The 22,190-nt window shown below is 40.5% G+C and overlaps 3 protein-coding genes across 6 annotated transcripts; 2 read left to right on the forward strand and 1 right to left on the reverse strand.

The window, feature by feature from the left end:
* Positions 1-81: 81 nt before the first annotated feature.
* Positions 82-15,759, forward strand: LOC104452731 (pentatricopeptide repeat-containing protein At4g18975, chloroplastic). 4 transcript variants are annotated; one of them, XM_010067286.3, is made up of 8 exons: positions 82-286; positions 9,888-9,975; positions 10,399-10,521; positions 12,183-12,299; positions 13,794-13,937; positions 14,158-14,370; positions 14,973-15,171; positions 15,677-15,759. In XM_010067286.3, exons 2-8 carry the CDS (start codon positions 9,946-9,948, stop codon positions 15,742-15,744), a joined length of 894 nt encoding a protein of 297 aa, XP_010065588.1. In that variant the 5' UTR covers positions 82-286; positions 9,888-9,945; the 3' UTR covers positions 15,745-15,759. The 4 variants fall into 4 exon arrangements, with proteins under 4 accessions (XP_010065588.1, XP_018725769.1, XP_010065537.1 ...); XM_018870224.2 differs by lacking the exon at positions 82-286 and adding an exon at positions 9,035-9,294 and having other exon boundaries at positions 14,973-15,175; positions 15,681-15,753; XM_010067235.3 differs by lacking the exon at positions 82-286 and adding an exon at positions 9,036-9,294.
* LOC108953987 (2-alkenal reductase (NADP(+)-dependent)) lies at positions 307-2,107 on the forward strand. The gene is given in 6 exon segments (XM_018870232.2): positions 307-745; positions 1,038-1,155; positions 1,157-1,202; positions 1,427-1,509; positions 1,619-1,647; positions 1,650-2,107. Coding segments are annotated over 6 exon segments (654 nt in total). The 5' UTR covers positions 307-714; the 3' UTR covers positions 1,997-2,107.
* Positions 15,760-16,808: 1,049 nt separating the features above from the next.
* LOC104452518 (probable protein phosphatase 2C 42) lies at positions 16,809-20,530 on the reverse strand. Its single transcript, XM_010067003.3, is given in 5 exon segments — positions 16,809-17,085; positions 17,357-17,593; positions 18,862-19,232; positions 19,937-20,104; positions 20,107-20,530. Coding segments are annotated over 5 exon segments (1,143 nt in total). The 5' UTR covers positions 20,261-20,530; the 3' UTR covers positions 16,809-16,872.
* Between the last annotated feature and the right edge of the window lie 1,660 nt (positions 20,531-22,190).

Raw genomic sequence — 22,190 nt, forward strand, 5'->3', positions numbered from 1 at the left:
TTTTCCACCCTCCATTTTCTGAATATCCACATTTCCCCCAGAAAGCATAGAGTGAAATTGCAATCGCCAAACGCTCCTGCCAAAGCCCTTCGTTCCTCCTCCACCGATCATCGACCGCCGCCTCGGAAGCCCCATTGGCGCCACCATAGACCGGCGGCTCCGTGGCAACCGCAGCCGCACTTCGCGCCGCGTAGCAGCGACTGCCGCAGTCGCCGTGGCCGCACTCCACCGTTCCCAGCCACTGCAGCTTCGGCTGAGCGCTCACAGCCGCCGCCACAGCCCCCGAGTCCGTCGTCCTCTCTCTCTCTCTCTCTCTCTCTCTCTCTCTCTCTCTCTACAGCGACTTCGCGTTCAACTCCTATCGAACTGAATTTGTCACCTTTTTCAAGCTTTGTTTATCCAAGTAATTGAACTGCGACTATGAACCTTTTTGGGATGAATTGGCCCTGTGCTGCGGCCGTTCCTAGTCGGTGTTCATTAGCGCAGAATGTGTAGCGGCGTGCCAGCCCTTGGCCATTTTAGCGTCCGGAATGCAGTTAGATGTTTCGACTGATTTTGCCGACAAAGTTATGACCTTGGATGGTTTCATAGAGCAATGCTAGGAATCTGGGCATCCGAATTTCGAGAAAGGCGATTTGGTTTGGGGCCTCACCGGATGGGAGGAGTAAAGTCTACTTCCCGCGCCAGAGACTTGCTTTAAGATCGAACACACCGATGTTCCTCTCTTACTACACCGGTCTTTTGGGTACACTCTTCCATCGTCTAAAGTATCTGCTCTTTCAATGTTATTGAACTATATTTTTCGCTCTAAGTCTTCCTGTTAATGCACACTTTCGACAGTTCTATCGCAAGTTCTGCAGCACAGTTAGTTGATGGAATTATGCAACGAGTGTGTAATTCAGGAACTTCCTGATAGCTTCTCTTCTAGATAAGTAACATTGTCTCGTGATAGTTAGCCGTAGCCGTAGCGCTCCTGCTTTTTAGCATTGGCAAAATTTTGGCACTCAGTCTAGTTTCTACAAACCCGGACTCTGCAGGCATGCCAGGCCTGACTGCTTATGGCGGGTTTATTGAGTTATGCTCTCCTAAGAAAGGAGAAACCGTTTTTATATCGGCCGCATCAGGGGCGGTTGGTCAGCTTGTTGGCCAGCTTGCGGTTGTTCGGTTGCTATGTTGTTGGCAGTGCCGGCAGCAAAGAAAAGGTAATCTTCTCACATTTGTCCGACATATTGAATTTCCTCGAATGACAGTTGTTTAGGGAACATCCCCCCTCCGACATGGCGCTAATTTGGTTTTCCGATCACATTTAGCATCTGCAAGGATCGCCGTGTCGGATGTATATCCTCATCAATCTGCTAAAATAAATGCAGAAGTACTCCCTTTGTTAACTAATCTCTTCATTTCCTCTTTCATTTCTGCAAAATAGGTCGGTTTGCTGAAGAACAAGCTCAGATTCGATGAAGCTTTCAACTACAAGGAAGAATCAAATCTGGATGCAGCACTGAAAAGGTTAGTTCGAACACACTAATGACGATTGAGCGAATCAAGCACCTTACATGTATGCGCACGAGCGCAAAGCCGGCTCGAGCTGATGGTTTTCCATCTCGAAATCTTTCAGGTACTTCCCTGAGGGGATCGACATCTACTTCGAAATGTCGGGGGAAAGACGCTGGATGCGGTGCTACTCAACATGAAGCTTCATGGTCGAATCGCGGTATGTGGAATGATCTCGCAGTACAACCTCGAGCAGCCCGAAGGCGTGCACAACCTGATGCAACTCCTCGCGAAGCGAGTTCGAATGGAAGGTTTTAGTGCGCTTGATTATTATCATCTCTACCCGAAGTTCCTGGAGATGGTTTTGCCTCCCACTAAAGAGGGAAGGATTGTATATGTTGAAGACACCGTCGAAGGGCTCGAGAATGGTCCGGCGGCCTTGGTCGGGTTGTTTTCCGGCCGCAATGTCAGGAAACAAGTGGTCCTAGTTGCTCGCGAATGAGTCACTTGTTGTACCTTTTCCACTGGCATAGTCTCTTATGATGGAACTCTGGAGTTGAAAGTTTTTACTGGCACAATTATCTTTGGATTACTGTGAGAATAAGAACATGTTGTGAGGTACAATTGTCTTTATAATTACTTGTTATTTGATTTTTTGTTATTTTAATAGTATAGTAAAAACTATCCCATAATCATTTCTTTAAGCTCAACTATTATATTTTTTAAGGATAATTTCAACTATTAGTTAAAAATTTCATGAAAAAGAATAAGAAATACGATTCATCATTTTGATTTATATCATTGGATCCACAATTTCAAGATTTTAAATACACACAAAATCCAATTAGGTCTGTTCATTATCTTTAGAGTATTTTCAATTCCAGCTCCCGACTCGAGGACTCTAATCAATAGACTAAAGTCGTCTATGGTTTTATTGCATCAACTAAATCCTTGCTAAGATGAAGAAGATTACTTGAAATATTACGTTATACTAGAAACATTACATTATATATATTTATTTATTATGATATCGAAGTTATCGTATGTTAAAAGGTCCAAATAATGTATACAGATCTCCATATTAAACAAAGAAGATTGAGGATCCATATTTACATATCATAGTTTGGTTTTAGTATCTTTATCAAGTCGTGTCACTAAAAAACATCACATGTTGGTTAAATTAAATTATGAAATATATGTACGTCTAACTGGTGTTGTTTTTAACTTTGCTATATTGTTATGTTAAAACATGTTAATTCCTCTTAAGAGTTGTCATTTGTATAAAAAAGGATGGCTACTTATTTGTAATTACTATTTTTGTGTACGTCATTCGTCAATTTTTCATGATAAAATTAATTGGTATTTTATTTTTGCATAAATAATGCATCTTTTAGGGTGCGTTTAGTAATGTTTCTATTTAAAAATTGTTTCAAGGAATAGACATAAAAAAAAAAAAAAACTAATTCTATTAGAGAATAATTTTTGAACAAAAGAATGCATTTGGTAACTATACAAAATTTACGTTCTAATAGAAAAGAACAAAAGAAAACAAACAAAAACACGTTTGATAAACTTGTATAATTTGTTTGTTTCTTTTAATTTTTTAATATTTTTATTTTACTTTTCCTTTCTTTTTTTTTCTTTTTTTCTTTTTTCTTCCTTTTGGCGGTCGCCGACCTCGACCATGGCCGGCGATCGACCGACGAGGGCCAGTGGCCTCGCCATAGTTAGGCCAGCTCTAGCTCGCCTAGATTTGGCGAGACCGAGCTTGCCTAGCCACCGGCAATTTTGATGACCCACTTCGTACATGGGGGAAAAAGAATTATAGTTAAAAGGAAATTTTTTTCTTTTCCCCCCACGTAGCATCCAAGTGTAGCTGAAAAGGGAGGGGAACCTATATTTTTATTTTATTTTCTTTCTTTTATCTTTTCCTTTTTGGTTCTCTCTGAAACGGCTGCTGCGGCAACTATTTTGCCTTCTGCGTTCTTTTTCTCTCCCTCAGTGGAGACGCCCGCTTCTTCTCTCCTCTGTTCTTGCTTCGTCCCGCCAAAAGTCCGAACCGATCTCTGCCCTTCTTAGCTTCGTGCCTCCGTCCAGCAGCGGAATCGTGGCTGCCCTGTTCTGTTCAGAGCCCCGCTGCCGGCCGCGAAGCCCTAGCTCGCCCAACGCCTCCTCCCTCTTCCGCCGGTGAAAGATCCAGGCAAGTGCGGCTGTGATTAGTGTCCTGGGTTCATGTAATGGCTGTGCCTAGCTGTGCATGTGAAACTTGGGGTAGATTTCGGGGTTGGGTGCAAGAAAATTTGGGAACCGAAGCTCCTTTTGGAGTTGGTCATAAGAGAATCTTCTCTTGATGCTTCTGTTTGGGCGTGTATGGGTTAGACATGAAGACAGACGAATGCTCTTTGGTTTGTCGATTTTGTGTTGCCCATTAGGTTGAGATCTAGGTTGAGTTCTCTTCATAGTGATTTTGGTGGACTTTTGGAAGTAAAGTAGCCAAGGTGTGGGCGTGGGTTTCTACCGAATCCATACTGCCCAGCACGACTCGTGTGTAGCTCTGTAGTTTTGTAAATTTCTACGGAGGTTTCTAGTACGAATTTGGTCTCGACTTCTTCATGGAGGTTGTGAGAAATTGTTTAAACTATGACATATATTTTTGTCAGATTTTCTGGATCAATATAGTTGGCACAAACTTATTTTAGTGTGCAGCACTTTTCTGCTGGAGTGTGAAAACAGAAAACCTGAGTGTGTTATTAAACTTTTATAAAAAATTTGGAGCTGATTCGAGCAATACTTTCTTCAGTGAAATCGTAATATACCTATGTACGTGCAATATATAAAAAACTTGAGTTTATTTTGTTAAGTTGAGAAGGTTGAAATGCGTTTCTTTTGTGATTGTGAATTCTGGTCGTTGGTAGAAATCTGGGGCTGAGTTGTGTGATTTACTGCTCTCTGTACATGACTAATTAGGCTTAGTGTCCTTCATGAAATTATTTCCTTTAGGTCTTATTTATAACATACTAGAAGTTTAAAATTTTCTGAGTTCATTTATTGGTTCTTCCAAATTTATTACTGAAACTATATATTCTGATTTTGGTTGCCTTTATTCCGAATTTGCTCAAATTTATCTTGAAGGTGAAGGAATCTTGGTTTATTACCTAGTAACGATGGCTTTAGCATTCAGTAAATCATTCAATACTGAGATTTCTCGTCTGTCCATGTTAGTAGTTTCTGAGTTTTCTACGGGAAAATGTTAGACTCTTACTTTTATCGCCTCTCATAAGGGTTGTTATATACCTTGCAGTATTGAACAATGTATGTTTAGACCTCGACATGATTGTTAACATATTGGAGTTATCAGTGCTGCAACAAGGCGGAATTATGAATGTGTATTGTTGGCTAAGGAGCCAACAAGAGACCCGGGTGTCAGGATGCCTAGAGAGGAATGACGAGGAGTAGTGATATTCTCTCCAGAGGACTGAGAAGAGTTGAATAGCTTCTCAAGGGACCTCGTGATGCCAAGTTAGATGCGAGGGGTACTGGGTGAAGTGTTGTCTCCCTCTGGGTGATTGTGGACCTCGTGATGTCAGGTTGGGTGCGAGGGGTTCAGGGCGGAGTGTCGTCTCCCCATGGGTGATTATTGCAGCTAGACTTCTATAGATTTAACAATTTGATAGTTTGTTTACCTATTTGTCGTGTTATTGGTCAAATCCAAGTTAGGACTAACCGCCCATTTGTTGAATTTTTATTTTAAAAACTCGGACTTGTTTATTATGTCTTTTCTTCAAACTAGAAGATGTTTTGCACTGCCTGCGGCCACGACGACCATCCTACATGGCGCCCCCGCCGATTTTGTATGGCGGCAAGAGGAAATCCATGACTGACACTTTTCGAGCGTAGTCTTTGTTAAATGCACATCTTGTTTGATGGTAGACACGAGGCACTGCAGGGCCCGGCATATACGGCCTTCGTAGCCCTCTATGAGCGTGTGGATAGTCGGTTGGTGGGGCCTTGGTGCTGTACGACGACAGATCGGGCCATGGTAATCCTGCGGTGCAGGAGGTGGCTGAGGAGCGCTCAACATGTGGGAGAATTTTGTTTTTTGTTATTCTGATAGTATGTACATACTCGACGGGAGGCGAGATGTTTAGTGTTTGTGGCTAGTGTTTTTTTTGTAGAAATCCCCCTCTTAACCTCATCTCCCTACGTGTAAACCTCATCTCCCTACGTGTAAAGAAGAAACAAAGTTTTATTATAAATGGAGCCGAGTGCAGTTCAGTTTCTTATGATTCAGCTTGACTGAAATTTATTTTATAAAACCTGAAATTAAAACAAGTCATGTGAAATCATGTGAGAATGTAACCCATGGATCTCACATGATTTCACATGACTTGCTTTAATTTCAGGTTTTATAAAATAAATTTCAATCAAACTGAATTATAAGAAATTGAATTGAACTCGGCTCCATTTATCATAAAACTTTGTTTTTTACATGTAGGGAGATGAGGTTAACAGGGAATTCCTACAAAAAATACTAGTAGCCACAAACACTAAACATCCCGTCGAAACATCCCGCCTCCCGTCGAGTATGTAATTCTCCCACACGTCAAGCGCTCCTCAGCCACCTCCTACACTGCGAGACTGCCACCATGGCCTGGTCCGTCGTTGTACAGCGCCAAGGGCCCCACCAACCGACCATCCACACGCATGTAGAGGACTACGAAGGCCATGTATGCTGGCCCTACAGGTGCCCCCATGTCTATCGTCAAACAAGATGTGCATTTGACGAAGACTACGCCCGGGAAACGTCGGTCATGGATTTCCTCTTGCCGCCATACAAAATCGGCGAGGGCACCATATAAGATGGTCATCGTGGCAGCAGGCGGTGCAGAAGACATTTTCTAGTCTAAAGAAAATAAATAACTGTGAGTTTTTAAAATAAAAACTCAACAAGTGGGCGGTTAGTCCTAACTTGGATTTGGCTAATAGCACGTCAAATAGGTAAACAAACTGTCAAATTGTTGAACCATAGAAGTCTAGCTGCAACAATCACCCAGGGGAAGACAACACTCCGCTCTAAACCCCTCGCGCCCAACTTGGCACCACGAGATCCCCTGAGAAGCTGTTCAACCATTCTTAGACCTCTGGAGAGAACGCAATTACTTCCTTTCATCCCTCTCTAGGCATCTCGACACCCGAGATCTCACATTGGCTTTTTAGCCAACCACACATTCATAATTCCGCCTTGTTGCAGCACCAACAACTCCAGTATGCTAACAATCACATCAAGGTCTAAACATACATTATTAATTACTACAAGGTATACAATAACCCTCATTAGAGGCGACAAAGTAAGAGTTCAACATTTTCTTGCAGAAAACTCATAATCTACGAACCTTGACAGAATTAGGTAAAGGCTACTGAGACACTAGACTCCATATGTGTCACGAGAATCAAGTACAAGAGACACAACAACTATTACATATTCTCGGATCAAAGTAATCTATGGACTAAAATGAACAATTTCAATCACAGATATATAAGGTATATCTAACCTTATCAGAATATTACGAAATTTCAGTATGTTATAGAAGAGACATAGATTAACATTTTCCGTGAAGAAACTAAGTCTATATCTCAATGTATTAAGAGCAGTAATTTCTATCTTCTTTCTAAAATCCTGCAGCAGCTAGATTTAGTACCTATAGAAGAAAAATGGTTTCACTAGCCAAACCTTGTTCATTTGTTCTCAAATGTGTCCTACAACTTTCACGAAGGGTTCGAAGTCCAGTTCTATCTTGATAATTACAGAAAATTCAGAGAGCCATCGAAGTCTTGCTATCTTCTACAAGACAACTTACTGTTTCAAAAGAAATACTTCTACTTACATGTTTTTGCATTCATATAGCTATAACTAAAAGTTGAACTCAATCTAATGAATGTTCTCTTAAGTAAAATGGTTTTTTTTTCTTTTCTTCATCATTAGAAATCAAGGCGACACAAAATAAAAAGCTTCTCATCTATATATCTCTAGAATAGAAACATCTTATACCGTTTTCTTCATTTCTAGCTCAACCAAACTGTAAATTTCTCTACCAATCTCTTTTACAATACCTCAAGACTCTTCCACAGCATCTAAAAATTATCATAGTAGGTCTTTACTTACAAAGAAATATTCCACAACTCGGTACAAAGCAAATGTTCACAATACGCATGGCCTTTTACCAAGTAAAACAACGTATCACAGCTTGCTTACAAAGTTTCGACACCTATGATGGCTATTAATCCGACAGGCAACTTACAAAAAGCGTACCATTGGTGAAGCCGAACCAAAATAGAACCGAATGAGAGGAAGACCCACTGGATAACATGCGACAGCAACTCACCCAGAAACCAAAGGATTTCCTTAGTCTAGTGCAAAGGAATTGAACTTGAGTCGCTCACATTCCAGCTCCCAAAACGAGCTTTGGTTCCCAAGTTTCTCGCACCCAACCTCGTAATCTACCACGATTTTCATATGCACGGCTAGGCATAGTCATTTCGTGAACCCAGGACTCTAATCACATCCCCACTTGCTTGGATCTTTCACCGGCAGAAGAGGGAGGAGGTGTTGGGCGAGATGGGGCTTGGGGCCGGCGACAGGGCTCCGAAAGGAACAAGGCAACAACGATTCCGCTGCTAGACGGAGACACGAAACTAAGAAGGGTAGAGGTCGAGTTGGACTTTTGGTGGGACAAAGCAAGAACAAAGGAGAGGAGAAGCAGGTGTCTCCATTGAGAGAGAGAAAAAGAACACAAAAGGGAAAATAGTTGCCGCAGTAGCCGTTTCAGAGAGAACAAAAGAGGGAAAAGATAAAAGAAATAAAATAAAATAAAAATATAGGTGTAGCCTTCCCCTTCCTTTTTCAGCTACACCTGGATATTGGGGGAAAAGAAAAAATTTCCTCTCACTGTAATTCTCTTTCCCCCACATACGAAGTGGGTCATCGCTGAAAATTAAATAATTTTTTAAATAATATCAAATATGCTCAATCTAACTAACGAGGAACGAAACTAGAATTTGGGCATCATAGCCTTGTCGATCGCGAGGTCGGCCTCGCTGCCAAGGCGAAGCCGACACACACCTCCTGGCGAGGCTCGGCCTCACCTTGGTCGGGCAAGCTCCCTCGACGGTCGGTTGTCGACCATGGGCGAGGCTGCCAAAGAAAAATACAAGAAAAGAAGAAGAAGGAAAATAAGAGAGAAAATTTGTTTCTCGAAAGTGTTCCGATAACAAGAAATAAGTTTTTCTTATTTTTTGTTTCGTTTCAAATTTATTTCCTCTAATGTAAATAAGTCTCTAATAAAAACGTAAACAAATGCATTTTTGTTCTTTTTTTATTCTCCGGAAAAAAAAATGAAATTATGTTCATGACAAAAAGAACGCACACAAACGCACCATTAATTTCTCTACCGTAAAAATTTAGAATTCCTCAAATTTTCATGCATTTTATTTAACCGCCGTTTATATTTCCGATTTTCCACCCCTTCATTTTCTGAATATCCACATTTCCCCCCAGAAAGCATAGAGTGAAATTGGAATCGCCAAACGCTCCTGCCAAAGCCCTTCGTTCCTCCGCCACCGACCATCGACCGACGCCTCGGAAGCCCCATCGGCGCCGCCGTAGACCGGCGGCTCCGTGGCAACCGCAGTCGCACTTCACGCCGCGTAGCAGCGACCGCCGCAATCGCCGCGGCCGCGCTCCATCGTACGCAGCCACCGCAGCATCGGCTGAGCGCTCGCGGCCGCCGCCACAGCCCCTGAGTCCGTCGCCCTCTCTCTCTCTCTCTCTCTCTCTCTCACAGCGACTTCTCGTTCAAGTGGTTTTCATACAGCGACTTACCGTTGAACTGCGACTATGAACCTTTTCGCATGAATTGGTCTGGTGCCGCGGCCATTCCTAGTTGGTGTTCAGTAGTGCAGGATGAGTGGCGGCGTGCCAGCCCTTGGCTATTTTAGCGTCCGGAATGCAGTTAGATGTTTCGACTGATTTTGCTGACAAAGTTATGATCTTGGATGGTTTCATAGAGCAATGCTAGGTATGCTAAGACGGGTCTCCTAAATCGGTACGTTAAGTGATGCTAGTTGCAGCAGACTGCGAATAGGTTAATACGAGCTTGCCGCGTCGCATTGTACCAATTAAGTGAACCGGGCTTAGTATGCAAGCACCATTCAGTTAGTATGCAAGCATTAGTATGGGGGCTCTCTGTCGTTGACGTTGAGGTGTGTTTGTTTTTGGCATGATGACTCTTAGAAGAGTTACATGATGAGAATTCTTTTTGCGTGTTTTGTGATGATTGGACCGTGGTTACTGTCGGTGCTCCTTTGTACTTGACTCAGGAGTTGTTCTTCCACAGGACCTGGAGATGGAGTATCCCCTGAATTTGTGAGGTTGAGTCAAGAGACCCCCCACCGATGCGGAGATCATTGGCAATATCCTCCCTGGTGAGCCCTTCTCTTTTCATTCTCCCCTCAATATCATAATTGCTTCTGCACGGATGGCCTTGTGTCACTTGTCTAAGTAATTGAGACTTGAATTATATTTGGGCATTGACGTTTTTAATAATTGATCCAGTAAAACTTAGTTAATCTTGCTGTGGTCTTCATCTCCACTGTCCTTCCTGATGATATTGATGTAGTTCTGTTGAGTTCTCTGTTCCTTGAAACCCATAATATAGAGTCCTAAACTTTGCAATGACTTGTAGAGGACTTTTCCTGTTGTTACATGCTTTGAATCATTGTCAATTTCCAGAAGTTGCATTTGATGACAATTTTCTTTGTAATTGGCTTATGAGGGGGACTTGTCTTTGAACTGATTAATGATACATTGGAGACTATAACATATGCTGATATGGTTGCTTTGCACAGGTTGGACGTTTAACTCAATATGGAGTGGTTCGTGTCGAGAAACTTGGTTCCAGTTACACTACAATGGTCCAGTCTCATATATATGGAAATTGCACTGGTGGAGCAGAAGAGTCATCATTAAAGGTGCTTACTAAATCATTTTTTGTGTGCTCTGATTGGTAAAATCAGCCCACTTTTTTAGGTTAACTTGTTCTTGGAAATGAAGTAGCATAAGTGATCAAAATAAGAAAAACACAAGTTCTGCCCTCTTTCTTTTTAAGGGAGGCCTGAGGTTGTCCCCTCCTGTCAATGTATCCTTGTAGGTCCAGTAATAATATGTTTTTGAAGAATGAGTTATTGCTTGTTTAAGGAATTAGGGATTAATCTTTTTTGATGGAGCTTCTGTTTCTTGTGTATTCAACCCCATTATTGATCATATATATGCCTTTAACCGTAGATTTGCAGGTGCCTTTTTTAGTCATTCTTTGTGTTTACCCTTTCATATTCTTTGCATTTACTCTTAGATTGATGCACCTTTGCTATACCATCTGTAGAAAACATGCAGCAGGTACTGCAATTGAATGTGCCTTGTAAGCTTTTTATTTAACAAGGGAAAATGATAGGATTGAAAAGGTGAAGTTTGATGTAGGCCTATTGCTATAGAGAGTTTCTTAGGAATCCCTTTGTGCTTTTTAATGTAACGGTTCAATTACATGTGCTCCATGGCTTGCTTGATTCGACTTGTATGCCTTTCATCCAAAATCCTTGACATAATTTTTCTCTGTGGTCCTTCTCAATATCTAAAAATAACATCTGCTGTAACTGTATATCTCCTCAACCTCCTTGTTTGATAGATGGCCTTTTCAGTCAACTTTCCTTGCTCACTCATATGGAATTCTCTTTTGTGGTTTGAGATATTTGAAAGCTTCATTTAGAAGTTGCTCTCCTATGATGGTCATTGAAGACAGAAGAATATGTTGACGCAGAATGCGCTGCTGATGTTAGAAGGTTCACATTTGGCATTGGTGGTAACCTAGTTTATTAGTGAAGTAAACTTCTAGATCAAGTGCAGATGCTGAGTATACAGTTGTGACAGGAGATGTTATCAGACTTATTTTGCCTGAGAAATTAGTTGAAGTTGTAGGACTAAAAGTTGAGCAACTGATCTTACTCTATTGTGATGAAAAAGCGACTGCTATTGGCGTTGATCAGAGTCTGGTTCAGTGTGTTAGAGCAGGACATATATTGAAATTAACAAGAATTTCTCAAGTGAAACTAGACAACAGGCTCATTTGTAGATCTTTCGTGAAAGTGACTGGTAGATATTTTCACCTTGGGCTAAGAGTATAATCATTTTTATTCCCTTGTTTGCAAGATGGGCATGGAAAATATCTAGCCTCCATCATGAGGGGGGAATACCAAGAGGGTTTTTTCTTTTTGGTGGGTGGCTGACATGTAATATTAGGTAGTGTCATATTGATAATCAAGACATATGTTTTGGGTGTAACTTGTATCATACAACTTACCTTTCTACGCTCTTCTGTCTTCTATCAATCCCCAAATCACGTCAGAAAAGTATTCATTTTGAAGCTCCCATGGCATATGCAGATTTAGTGGTCTATTGCAAATTTTTAGAATTGTTGGTGTATGGACAGACCTGTATGTGCAGGATGTTCCCCGATGATTAGCCTTCCAGTTTATCCTTCACCTCAACCAACTTCAAAATTCATTGCAATTATATCTGTCTTAAGTTTCTTTTTTCGTAGTTGCAGTTGTTTGACTTGAACTTGGTGATTGTATTGCAGGTAGAGGGTGATGCTCATGCTGCCTTACATGGTGGGCAGGAAATAGAAAGATCACAGAAGCCCAGGATCGGAGAAAATGTTTCGAGAAACGATAGGTTCAATTTTCTAATTAGCACAGTAAGTATTACTGGATGAAAGTAGTTCTTGAACATGAAACTTCGTAGAACGCTGCTCCGTAAGTGAAGCTAATATGAGAGTCATTCCTCTAATTTGCCATATATTAGGATAGAAAATCACATTAGCAGGAAGTTGACTGATAAGTAGAATCTAATTATATTCCAGGAAATTTTGGAGTGTGAGTTAGTATAATTGTGTGAAAGCTTGTCATACACTGAAGGTAAATTAGCAAGAAAATCATGTGATGAATGTCTCATGTCACTTTGTCAATTTAGGTAAATGATGCAGCACGAATAACCAAGCAAGCTGAGAGCCATCAGCAGTGGAAATAGCTGCACTAGAATCAAGTTTTCTTGTAAATAGGCATTGTATTTTCAACAACTCAAATAAGAGACCTATGGGTTTACAATTCTTCTTTTAGCTTGAGTTGTAGTATCAAGTAGATTTCTTGGGTTTCTATTTATAATGGAATTGGGTTCTAGGTTCCTATTGCTACTTGGAATAGGTTTTGAAGGGCTTTATAATGACGTTATTAATTCATCACGTTTATTGAAGTATTATAACTCCTATGCTTTTTTTACTATTGTGATGCAGTTTTATATTTAAGCATGATGCTTAAGGTGTGGTGTTTATGAGCTTTATGTGTGATGTTTAAAAGAATTTACTGTTCTTTATTTAGGCGTTGTGCTCAAGACCTCCTAAGCATTATAATCTAGGGTTCTTAAGCATCATTTCAAGGCATGAATTTCATCACACAACTCCATAGCAAACAACTGCTAAAATGTCAAAATTTATCATTAATATCATATCATATTTAAAAATTCTGTTATAATGTATTCCAACTTGAAATCAGATGCTTATATAGAAAACATAGATCCTACTTCAAATAGAAATGAGAAACCTAATGTCCTGTTTAAATAGAAAAGGAACTTGACTAAATTCTTAATGACTTGGATCAAAGCCAACTGATAAGACAATTAATCTATTAAAACTCTTACTATTGAAACATAGGTCCATCATCATCTCACTAGCAAATTGTTTCATTTTGTTTGCTGCATCATCATGCTATATACTCTCCCTAATTCTTCCTTCCAAGATCCTCATTCCATTCATGTTATGACCGGCTGCTGAAATGCTGAGCTGCAACTAGTTGCTCTTTATTGCATAACTTCTTCCTCAATATACTTTGTCATATACTTAGTCTAGCTTCCGTTGGTAGTAACTAGCTTTGTCAATCACCCTCAGAAGGCCCTGCTATAATTTAAAATCCATTTGACTTTCATCTTATCATCAACCGTGCCTAATCAGAACCCCCAAATAAGTTTTGACATGCAAAGCCATTGGGAATGGTTTCGGTTTGCAAATGCACTCTTGGTTTTGTGTAGCAACTTAATCTTCTTCCACTTGTTGACTTTATTGAAGAATTTTTACAGACGTTTCTTCAGGTAATATATTCGTGCGTTTTCTCATTGCTTTACTTCTTAAAAACGACAGCTCTTTGATCTGAAGGACAGCAAACAATCAGTTTATGGTGCTCTGGATGCCTGGGTTGCATGGGAACAAAAATTTCCACTTGCTTCAATTAGGAGGGCATTGATTGTTCTTGAGAAACAACACCAGTGGCATAGGATAGTCCAGGTAATCTCAGTAGAATTTCCCTGAGAAACATTTGCTGTGAGCTGCTAAAATTGTTAAATTTTGTAGGATGAATGTCTTGTTGATCTTTGTTTCAGAAGAAGTGTGAGATTTTGTAGTTCTTTTCTATTTTTGTTCTTTGAGCTTGCCGCACTCAAAAGGTAGTGCACTATGAGCAGTCGGTCTGTCTGACTTTAGACCTGGTTTTGCCTTGCACTTTTAGGTAATTAAATGGATGCTGAGCAAGGGACAGGGAAACACAATGGGTACATATGGAATGTTGATCCGGGCTCTAGACATGGATCATAGAGCGGAAGAAGCCCACAGATTTTGGGTGAAGAAAATCGGTAGTGATCTACATTCTGTACCATGGAGTCTGTGCACCAGCATGATAGCAATCTACTATCGAAACAATATGCTGGAGCATCTTATAAAGGTAGGAATTCTGTGGAACTTAAAATTCACATGCTTCAAGTAAAAGGACATTATGACGTGAAACTCTGACCAACAAGCTAAACTTTAACTTACAAGACCATGGTAGTCTTTGACAAGAAGATTTTCAGAAATTCTTGAATTCATGAGATGTTTGCGGCGACATCCTGATAATGATAATTACCAAATCTATGAGGCCTCAGCGAAGTTCTGAGAAGAAATTTTATGCATAAGCATAGAAAAATCAAATTTTACATCAAGTTTCCTGTGAACTCTACTTAAAAGAGAGTTTCTGCCGCTCAATCTCATATTAAGAAGGTTCGTATGGAAATGATTTTTGGATTGCATCCTCCCCTCCGTCTCTCTCAAATACCATCTTTTGCTACACCAAGCTGTCATTTCCTTTTTGGAACAACTATTAAAGAATATTTAAATTTAAAAAATTCAGTGATCTTTGAATAGTTGCCCGTTGTCTATCTATTTTGTTTATTATGTTTAGATGATTATGATTAATTAGTCCATCTCTAGCTTGTTAGGAGCTGGCTTTTCTTTTTGTTTTCCTACAATTCCCTGAACCTTGTACATTTTACCTTGATAAATGTGAAGCTTTTCAAAGGCCTTGAATCTTTTGATCGGAAGCCACCAGAGAAGTCAATAGTTCAGAAGGTGGCAGATGCATACGAGGTTTCAGGCCTAGTTGAAGAGAAAACAAGAATTTTAGAGAAATATGATTGTCTTTTCACAGAATCACCCAAAGGCTCCATGAAACATACCAAATCCAGTTCAAAGAAGGGGAAGAAATCAGGTCAGTAATCTAAGAATATATTATTTACTGTCGCCATACTCAAATATTAAAGTTATATGCAAATCTCGCAGATTAATTTCTGTGTAATGAAAACGAATGGTGCTGATTGGAGCCAATATATGATGGTAGTGAATTTATCATCTCAAGTCCAAAAGAAAGAATTTCGTATCGGTTCATGTATTTAAGCATGATGTGGATGGGATTTTCTTTCATGTATCCAAAAGAAAGAATCTCGAGCCAATCAAAGTTGTGGATGGGATTTGTTTTCCTGCCAATGGCGTTATGATGTATTGGTGTGGTGATAATAAATTCTATGCATACCGTTGCTCAAATTCCCCGAAAAGTTCATGTGATACATGTTCTTTGAGTATTCAACATCGATGGTTCTGTTGAGCTGTTTTCCTTTTTAAACTTCTCTGAGCATATAGCATTTCGCATCTCTCATATTTTTCAAAGTTGGACCTGCCATTTAATCCGTGTATCGTCTCTTAATACTGTCCTTCAGTTTCGAGGAAAAAGACGGACCTGCCATTAGAGCCTTCAATGAAGACAGACACACACAACCAGGATTAAAGACGAGACCGGGTGCGGCTTTTGCTGAGCATTTCTTGGTGTCCTTTGTCATGTGATATTTAATGGCCAAACCTTTTGATGGTTGTGGCATTTGGCAGCCTTCTAACAACAAGAAAAGGAAGACATGGCGATGGCTAGACTGTTAAAGCAGTATCAAATGGATTTGGTCTTTAACACATAAGGAAGGTAATAAAAAATGACATCGAAACGATTTTTTCTTCTATACCCGAAATGTGCTCGAGGCCAGTTTCAGAAATGAAGATGGAGAGTATCAATTTTGACTTAGAGAAAGTATATTGGTAGAACAAACGTGTTATGTGGATACTATGATCGATTTGTCATTTCATAGCATAATTATGCTTTTCAATCATAGCATATGAGGTGGTTATGGGAGTGAATGTAGTCTGCAACACAGCAATTTGCTGGCTCCTAAGCAATTGTTGGATACTAAAAATGCCACGTCCCAACTTCTCGGTTAAATTTCCACTTTGATGTTGTGTCCGGATTGTATTAGTGCGTCTGTGCCGAAAATGACCACACCGGATCGGCGCGGCATTTCTTCCTGTGAGTCCTGTGTGACATGAGGACTTCTAGCAAATCAAGCAAGAAAGCCCCGACACCAAGCTCATCGTACCATCTGGGTTCTGAACCCACGATGCAACCGTTATCTTGGATCAGAAAGGTAGACACGAGGTTTGGACGATTAGCCAAAGGAAGGGGAAGGAAATCTATCCCGACTTGGCCAAGTAAGGATAAACTCATCAACAATATCAAATTTAAGAACCTTACATGCAGTGAGAACCTTCAGAACATTTTCATATCAGACTTGAGTTGCCCAAACTTCATTGCCAATGCAGCAAGGTATCTACTCGGTTTTCCCATGTATTTCAATTGAAGGTATCACAAGAACACTAAGTTCATAATCGTTTCAGAGCTGGTAAAATTGTTACTCTTACAAGAATCGTAGAACTGAATACACTCTTTCGGTATTTTAGTATAGTGCTCCAGCGGCATGTCAGTTTGAAATGTTGCTCCCAGCCGTGCATCATGAGATGTCTAGACAATGATAAAAACGCAATTGCCTTGGATTTGGCCAAAATCAGAAGAAACATGAATTCATTTTGATTATCAGTGTTGTAAAGCACTTCGAATAGAGATTGGTGAATCTAGCACAGAGCCTCTGGATATCAGATCATGGTTCAAGAATAAAATAATGACTGTTATATCGTCGTGAAAATGCCGCCGAACCTTCTTGTCGATTTTGCGAAGATCTGAATAACGCATTTCTCGCTTTTTTGCGGCTTCTTGGAGAGCAGCCTTAATCAGCCTTTTGGCACTTCCCTGGGGGGGGAAAAAGGAAAAGAAAAACAGATACTTGCCCATAAATACTCAGGAAGATAAGTCAGTTGAGAGTGCCAACAGAGCTAATTTATTTTCCAACACTTTTAAAATAAAATAAAGATGGACTGCATCAGAATGCCTAGTAATGTAAAATCCATGCAAACTAATAAGAAGAAGCAATCTCAATGCTCATGCAAAAACTGTCATAACAAATGTTAAGTCTCCACAGAAGAAAAATGGCCATGAAAGTTCTACAAAGAGAAAATCTTACCGCCCGAGGATGGCTGTTGACAATCTCTACTGCTTTCTCATTAGTCAAATGTTCCCATAGGCCATCAGATGCAAAAATAAGAAAAGAATCATTTGGATGAATAAGGTGAGAGATAATTGCCGGATCAGCAGTTAAAATAGGCATATTCAAAGGCTGAGGAAGTCTGAATTTTGGATTAAGCGGTTCCGTGTTGAACCGTGCATGCTTCAGGTACACATCACCAATAGACCTAGAAATCTGTGCATTTAGGTGCACAATCAGATCAGATTTATACCAGTTTTTTCTATTCAAAAGATGACATCAACAACAAAAGGCAATCAATATCAAGTTGTAGATAAACTCGATGGCTGAAATGTACTTATAGTAGGAATATCAAGTGCATTCAGGTGCATAATCAGATGAGATTCATATTGGTTTTTTCGAATCAAAAGATGACATCAACAGCAAAAGGCAACCAATGACATCAATATCAAGTCATAGATAAACTCCATGGCTGAGATGTACTTACTGTGGGAATATTTAAATATTAAATCTTACATTTATCAAACAATTTAAACTTTTGGAGCAGTTGGTTGTGATTCCACAAGATTTCCACTTATCATCATAGAAGGTATCAAGTTTCCCCCATGTGACTAGCTAGCAAGTTTCTCTATTATTTTTTCATATAAAAAACTAAATAGCATCTCTCGCTTCTTTTAAGCTATCCACAGACCACTTAACATAACTACCTTTTGTCAGTTATTTGATAAATAGTACTCAATAATCTGAACCAACTTCAATTCTCAATATAAATCCATATACCCTTCCAAACATATTTATCATAGTAATTTTTTACCATTACGCATAAACATGTCAAAACCAACTTTAATCGTGGATTTGGGGTAAGTATGAATTGCGTGATTCAACAGAATTAAAAGTTATCTAGTTTGTCATTGGTCGCCAGGAAAGGAGTATCTAGTTTGTCCCAGAATTTCCAATAGACAATAAATTTTCAACCCATAATTAGAAGCATGCAATCTCGTCTACTCTTCACTACATAAAAAGTTAAAAACCAACAAGATTACAACAACGACAAGTTTCATGCTCTAACCACCACGGAACCCAAAAACTTAGAATAGCAAAATTTACAGCAGGTCATCATTTAAAAGATTCCTTCACATGTTGCGAGAAGGTGGAGCCCAATGCTATTGTGATACTTAAAGACTGGGGGAATTAATGGGAAATCTGTCCAAACGATCCTCCATTTGGAAGCTTAATTAAGAAGAGAAAGAGACAGAATGGAGTGCTTTCTTTCTCCATAAAAGATATAATTCATTTATAAAAATTAGAAGATCTTCCCAATCAGGCTTACATTCAGATCTTCATACCATAATTAACTGAAGATCAACTCCAGACATTGTTTAAAAATTTGAAAATTGGATCTAGGTACAAGCTAAAACAAAACAAAGAGAAAATTTTCAATCAGCCAGCAGCATCGCATGAATTGTTGAGCTAGAGACAAATACCTGAATTATGCCTTTCACTCTCCAAACTCCATGTCTGAGAACAACAATTTGGGGGTCATTTGGGTGTAGCTCTTTAAGTTCCTGCCTGACAGACTCAAAACTCGCATTATGCTCTGCTGATAGCTGTATGGCAGCAATGCCATCTGTATTGTCAACCTTCTTGCCCAATACTACCCGAGAGTCGCCAAGGTTTGCTACAAAGAGGGTCCTCTGATGTATCACTCCAACTAGACAGCAGGAACCACAGGAAGCTATATCCGGCCGAGTACTCCATAACTCTGACACAAGGGCTGTAAATCCCTCCTCCGTTTCTTGATATGCCCTTTGAATGGTGTCGCATGTCACAACTCCCTCCGCTTCAGCTGATAATGCTGCATCAACACAAAGCCTAAGAGCGCCAAGATAAGAAGGCCCCTCCTTAAATAGCACAATTACACAAAACAAGGGAAAAGACAAGATACAGCAAAAAAAGCTATGGATGCCTCCCCATTAACCATGACATCCACTGGTCTTTCTCTCAATCCCAGTTTCAACTAGGCCCATCCTACAGGCATAGCTAAGTTTAATAAGATGAAGAACATGCGCACTCGCACAGGAGAGATGATTCAGATCCGGATGCATTTAACTGTGCCTGATATAAGCTTCTGAAAGTTCAAAAGCAGAAGTTGAGCAAAGTTCTCACTCAAATTCTCTTAGTTCTCACTCAAATTCTCTTACCAAATTGGACCCAGCTACATCCTACTCGAAATGAGTCTGCTAATCCAAGATTCATTACAAATTGAACATAATTATGAGCCAAAACTAAAATAAGTAAATTAATAAAATCTGCATGCAGTACTTCACAAAGGGTATGTTAGTCGGCAAGAACGAAAATGGCTATGTGTGCCAACCTCTATAAGCCAAACGATCAGAACCCAATAAAAATTTCAGCAAACCCAGAAATCTCTGCACAACTTCGACAAGAAACTTCCAACAAATGAGAAAACCCACCACATAAAAATCCTCAATTCATCAACAACATTCCGATCAATCAAAGGGTTCAACCTCGGGGAAAGTTCATCATCGAGAAACGGACCTTGGAAGTGCCGGAACAGATGATCGCACACGTACCGGGCGGCGTCGGGCCCGCCGTGGCCGTCGTAGACGCCGACGAACGTCCCGAACCGGCCGGACTCGATCTGGCTCTGGTCCTCCAGCACCTGGTTCGCCTGCACGACGGCCATGGAGAACTCCCCGTCGCGCACCTCCCCAGGTCCCGGAACCAGAGCAGCCCGTCCTTCCCTTCCCTCCCCCAACCGCCGCCGCCGCCGCCGCCGCCGCCGCCGCCGGAGCCAGAATTACTGTTGGTCCCGAAGGGGTTCCAACACGAGGAGAGCAGGCTCATCAAGGCCTCGAGCATCCCACATCGCTCGTCGACGCCAATGCAGTAGCCGCCGCAGCCGCCGCCGCCGCCGCCGCCGTCGGATCCGGAGGTGTCGACGTCGCCGGAGTCGTGGGTCGCCGCCGGGGAGATCGGGGGTTTTCCAGGGCTCTCTGGAGGTTTCTAGCGGTGGCGCGTCGGGTGGGAAGAAGAAGACGAAGAGCTCATCGCTTACTGACTTTCTCTCTCTTCTCTCCTCTGTCGTGTAGAGAGAGAAAGAGGGCGGATGTACGTGCGCGCGTGCGTCGACGCTTCGTGCGATTTGTATATATATAATATATAGCACGATGTCTTCCCGACTAGGGATATTAGGCCAACAATTCGGTTGAACGAACCCTCCCGACATAAGTGAGCCCCCTTAGTTATTGCGTAGGAGTAGACTCCTAGACTCCTAGAGTTCTGACGAAACAATTTAAGGACATATTAAAGTCACCTTAATTATTAGGTACGAGTACACTCCTAGACTCCTAGAGTTCAGACGAAACAATTTAAAAATATATTCAAATTTATATATATGTATGTATGTATGGTTTATGTATTGGGTTAATACTTTCTAAAACTTTAAACAGATACGCTTGTAACAAATTTATTCTAAATTAATTTTCGAGTCATTAGAAACCCTAATTAATATGTCCGTAAGGATTTATGCACGACTTGCCATGTCAATTAACTCATTGCCACTCAATAATTTTATGATAAAATTTGACAAAAGTTGACGATGGGTTAGTATATTAATAGTATACTAATTTGGGGTTTTCAATGACTTAAAATTAATTTAATATAATTTTAGGAAGTATAATAGTCTTTTGTGAGAATAATAATTTGTTATGAGTTATAAATTTTTGAAGGGATGAAGCTTATAAAGGGTGAGACTTACAAAAATTTATGATTATTTATAATTTGATATTTTGTGATCAAAACTTATTGTTACGATATATTAAAAATAGTTATCCAATCATTTCTCATATTTTTATCATAGATCCACTAATTTATCCATGATATTAATCCTTAAGTATATTATGACGTTTTATACTCAATTACCATTGAATTAAAATACCATAATAACGTTGGGTACAATGTCGCATCGCGCAAGACCCAATGTCCTCCTATGATTTGCAGATTCGTATTATACTAAATATTCAAGCATGATCGGCGACCGCTATTATTAAATTCTGGAATGTGGATCATACTTCTGTCGTTTCATTGATTAAATAAATGTCGAATCTTATAAATGTTAAGCATGATTAGGCACATCTAGAAGCTCTTCCATCTTCAAGTATACTTAATTCGTTCAATATGAAAAGGAGAAGCAAAGCGCGGAGAACTTATTCGAGGCGGCTCCTTCGGCCGGCTGGCCGGCCGGCCCGCCTTCGACGGAAGGCTCTTTACATTGATAATGTCATTTGGAGTCCGACCAAAATGCAACCTCAATCGACGGCTAATTCGGTTATAAAGGATGGGGAGGGGCAACCTGCGCTAGGTCCAATTCCCCTCTACAGCGCCGGACGGACCGATGCATCGACCATACCGGCGGGGGAATGGAAGTACACAAAGCATCGAATCGTCCGACCGCCTTTGAGATCAAAACAGATCTCATGGCTACTTTTATTGCAAAGTTCAAACCAAAACGAGAGGTTACAAACATGCATGGTCTGCTGTCCTCCTCTACAATTTGGCAGCAGGTTTCTTTGAGCCCCGTCCTGCTATGAATTCCTGCATCTTCTTGAAGTGCTCCTTGGTCATTCCATTGTAGTATTCATGGGCCCTTTCCTGTGGAAGCAAACGGAAATATGTGATCACAACGAATATTCAAGGCGAGAAGTACGCGTAGAAAGGGTGCTCAGTTTGACAGTGTTGAGTTGAGAGACAAACAAGACTGGTTGGTAATTGACTTACTGCTAGGGACAAC

This window comes from Eucalyptus grandis, chromosome 1 (assembly GCF_016545825.1).
Source record: "Eucalyptus grandis isolate ANBG69807.140 chromosome 1, ASM1654582v1, whole genome shotgun sequence".
NCBI classification, from domain to species: Eukaryota; Viridiplantae; Streptophyta; class Magnoliopsida; order Myrtales; family Myrtaceae; genus Eucalyptus; species Eucalyptus grandis.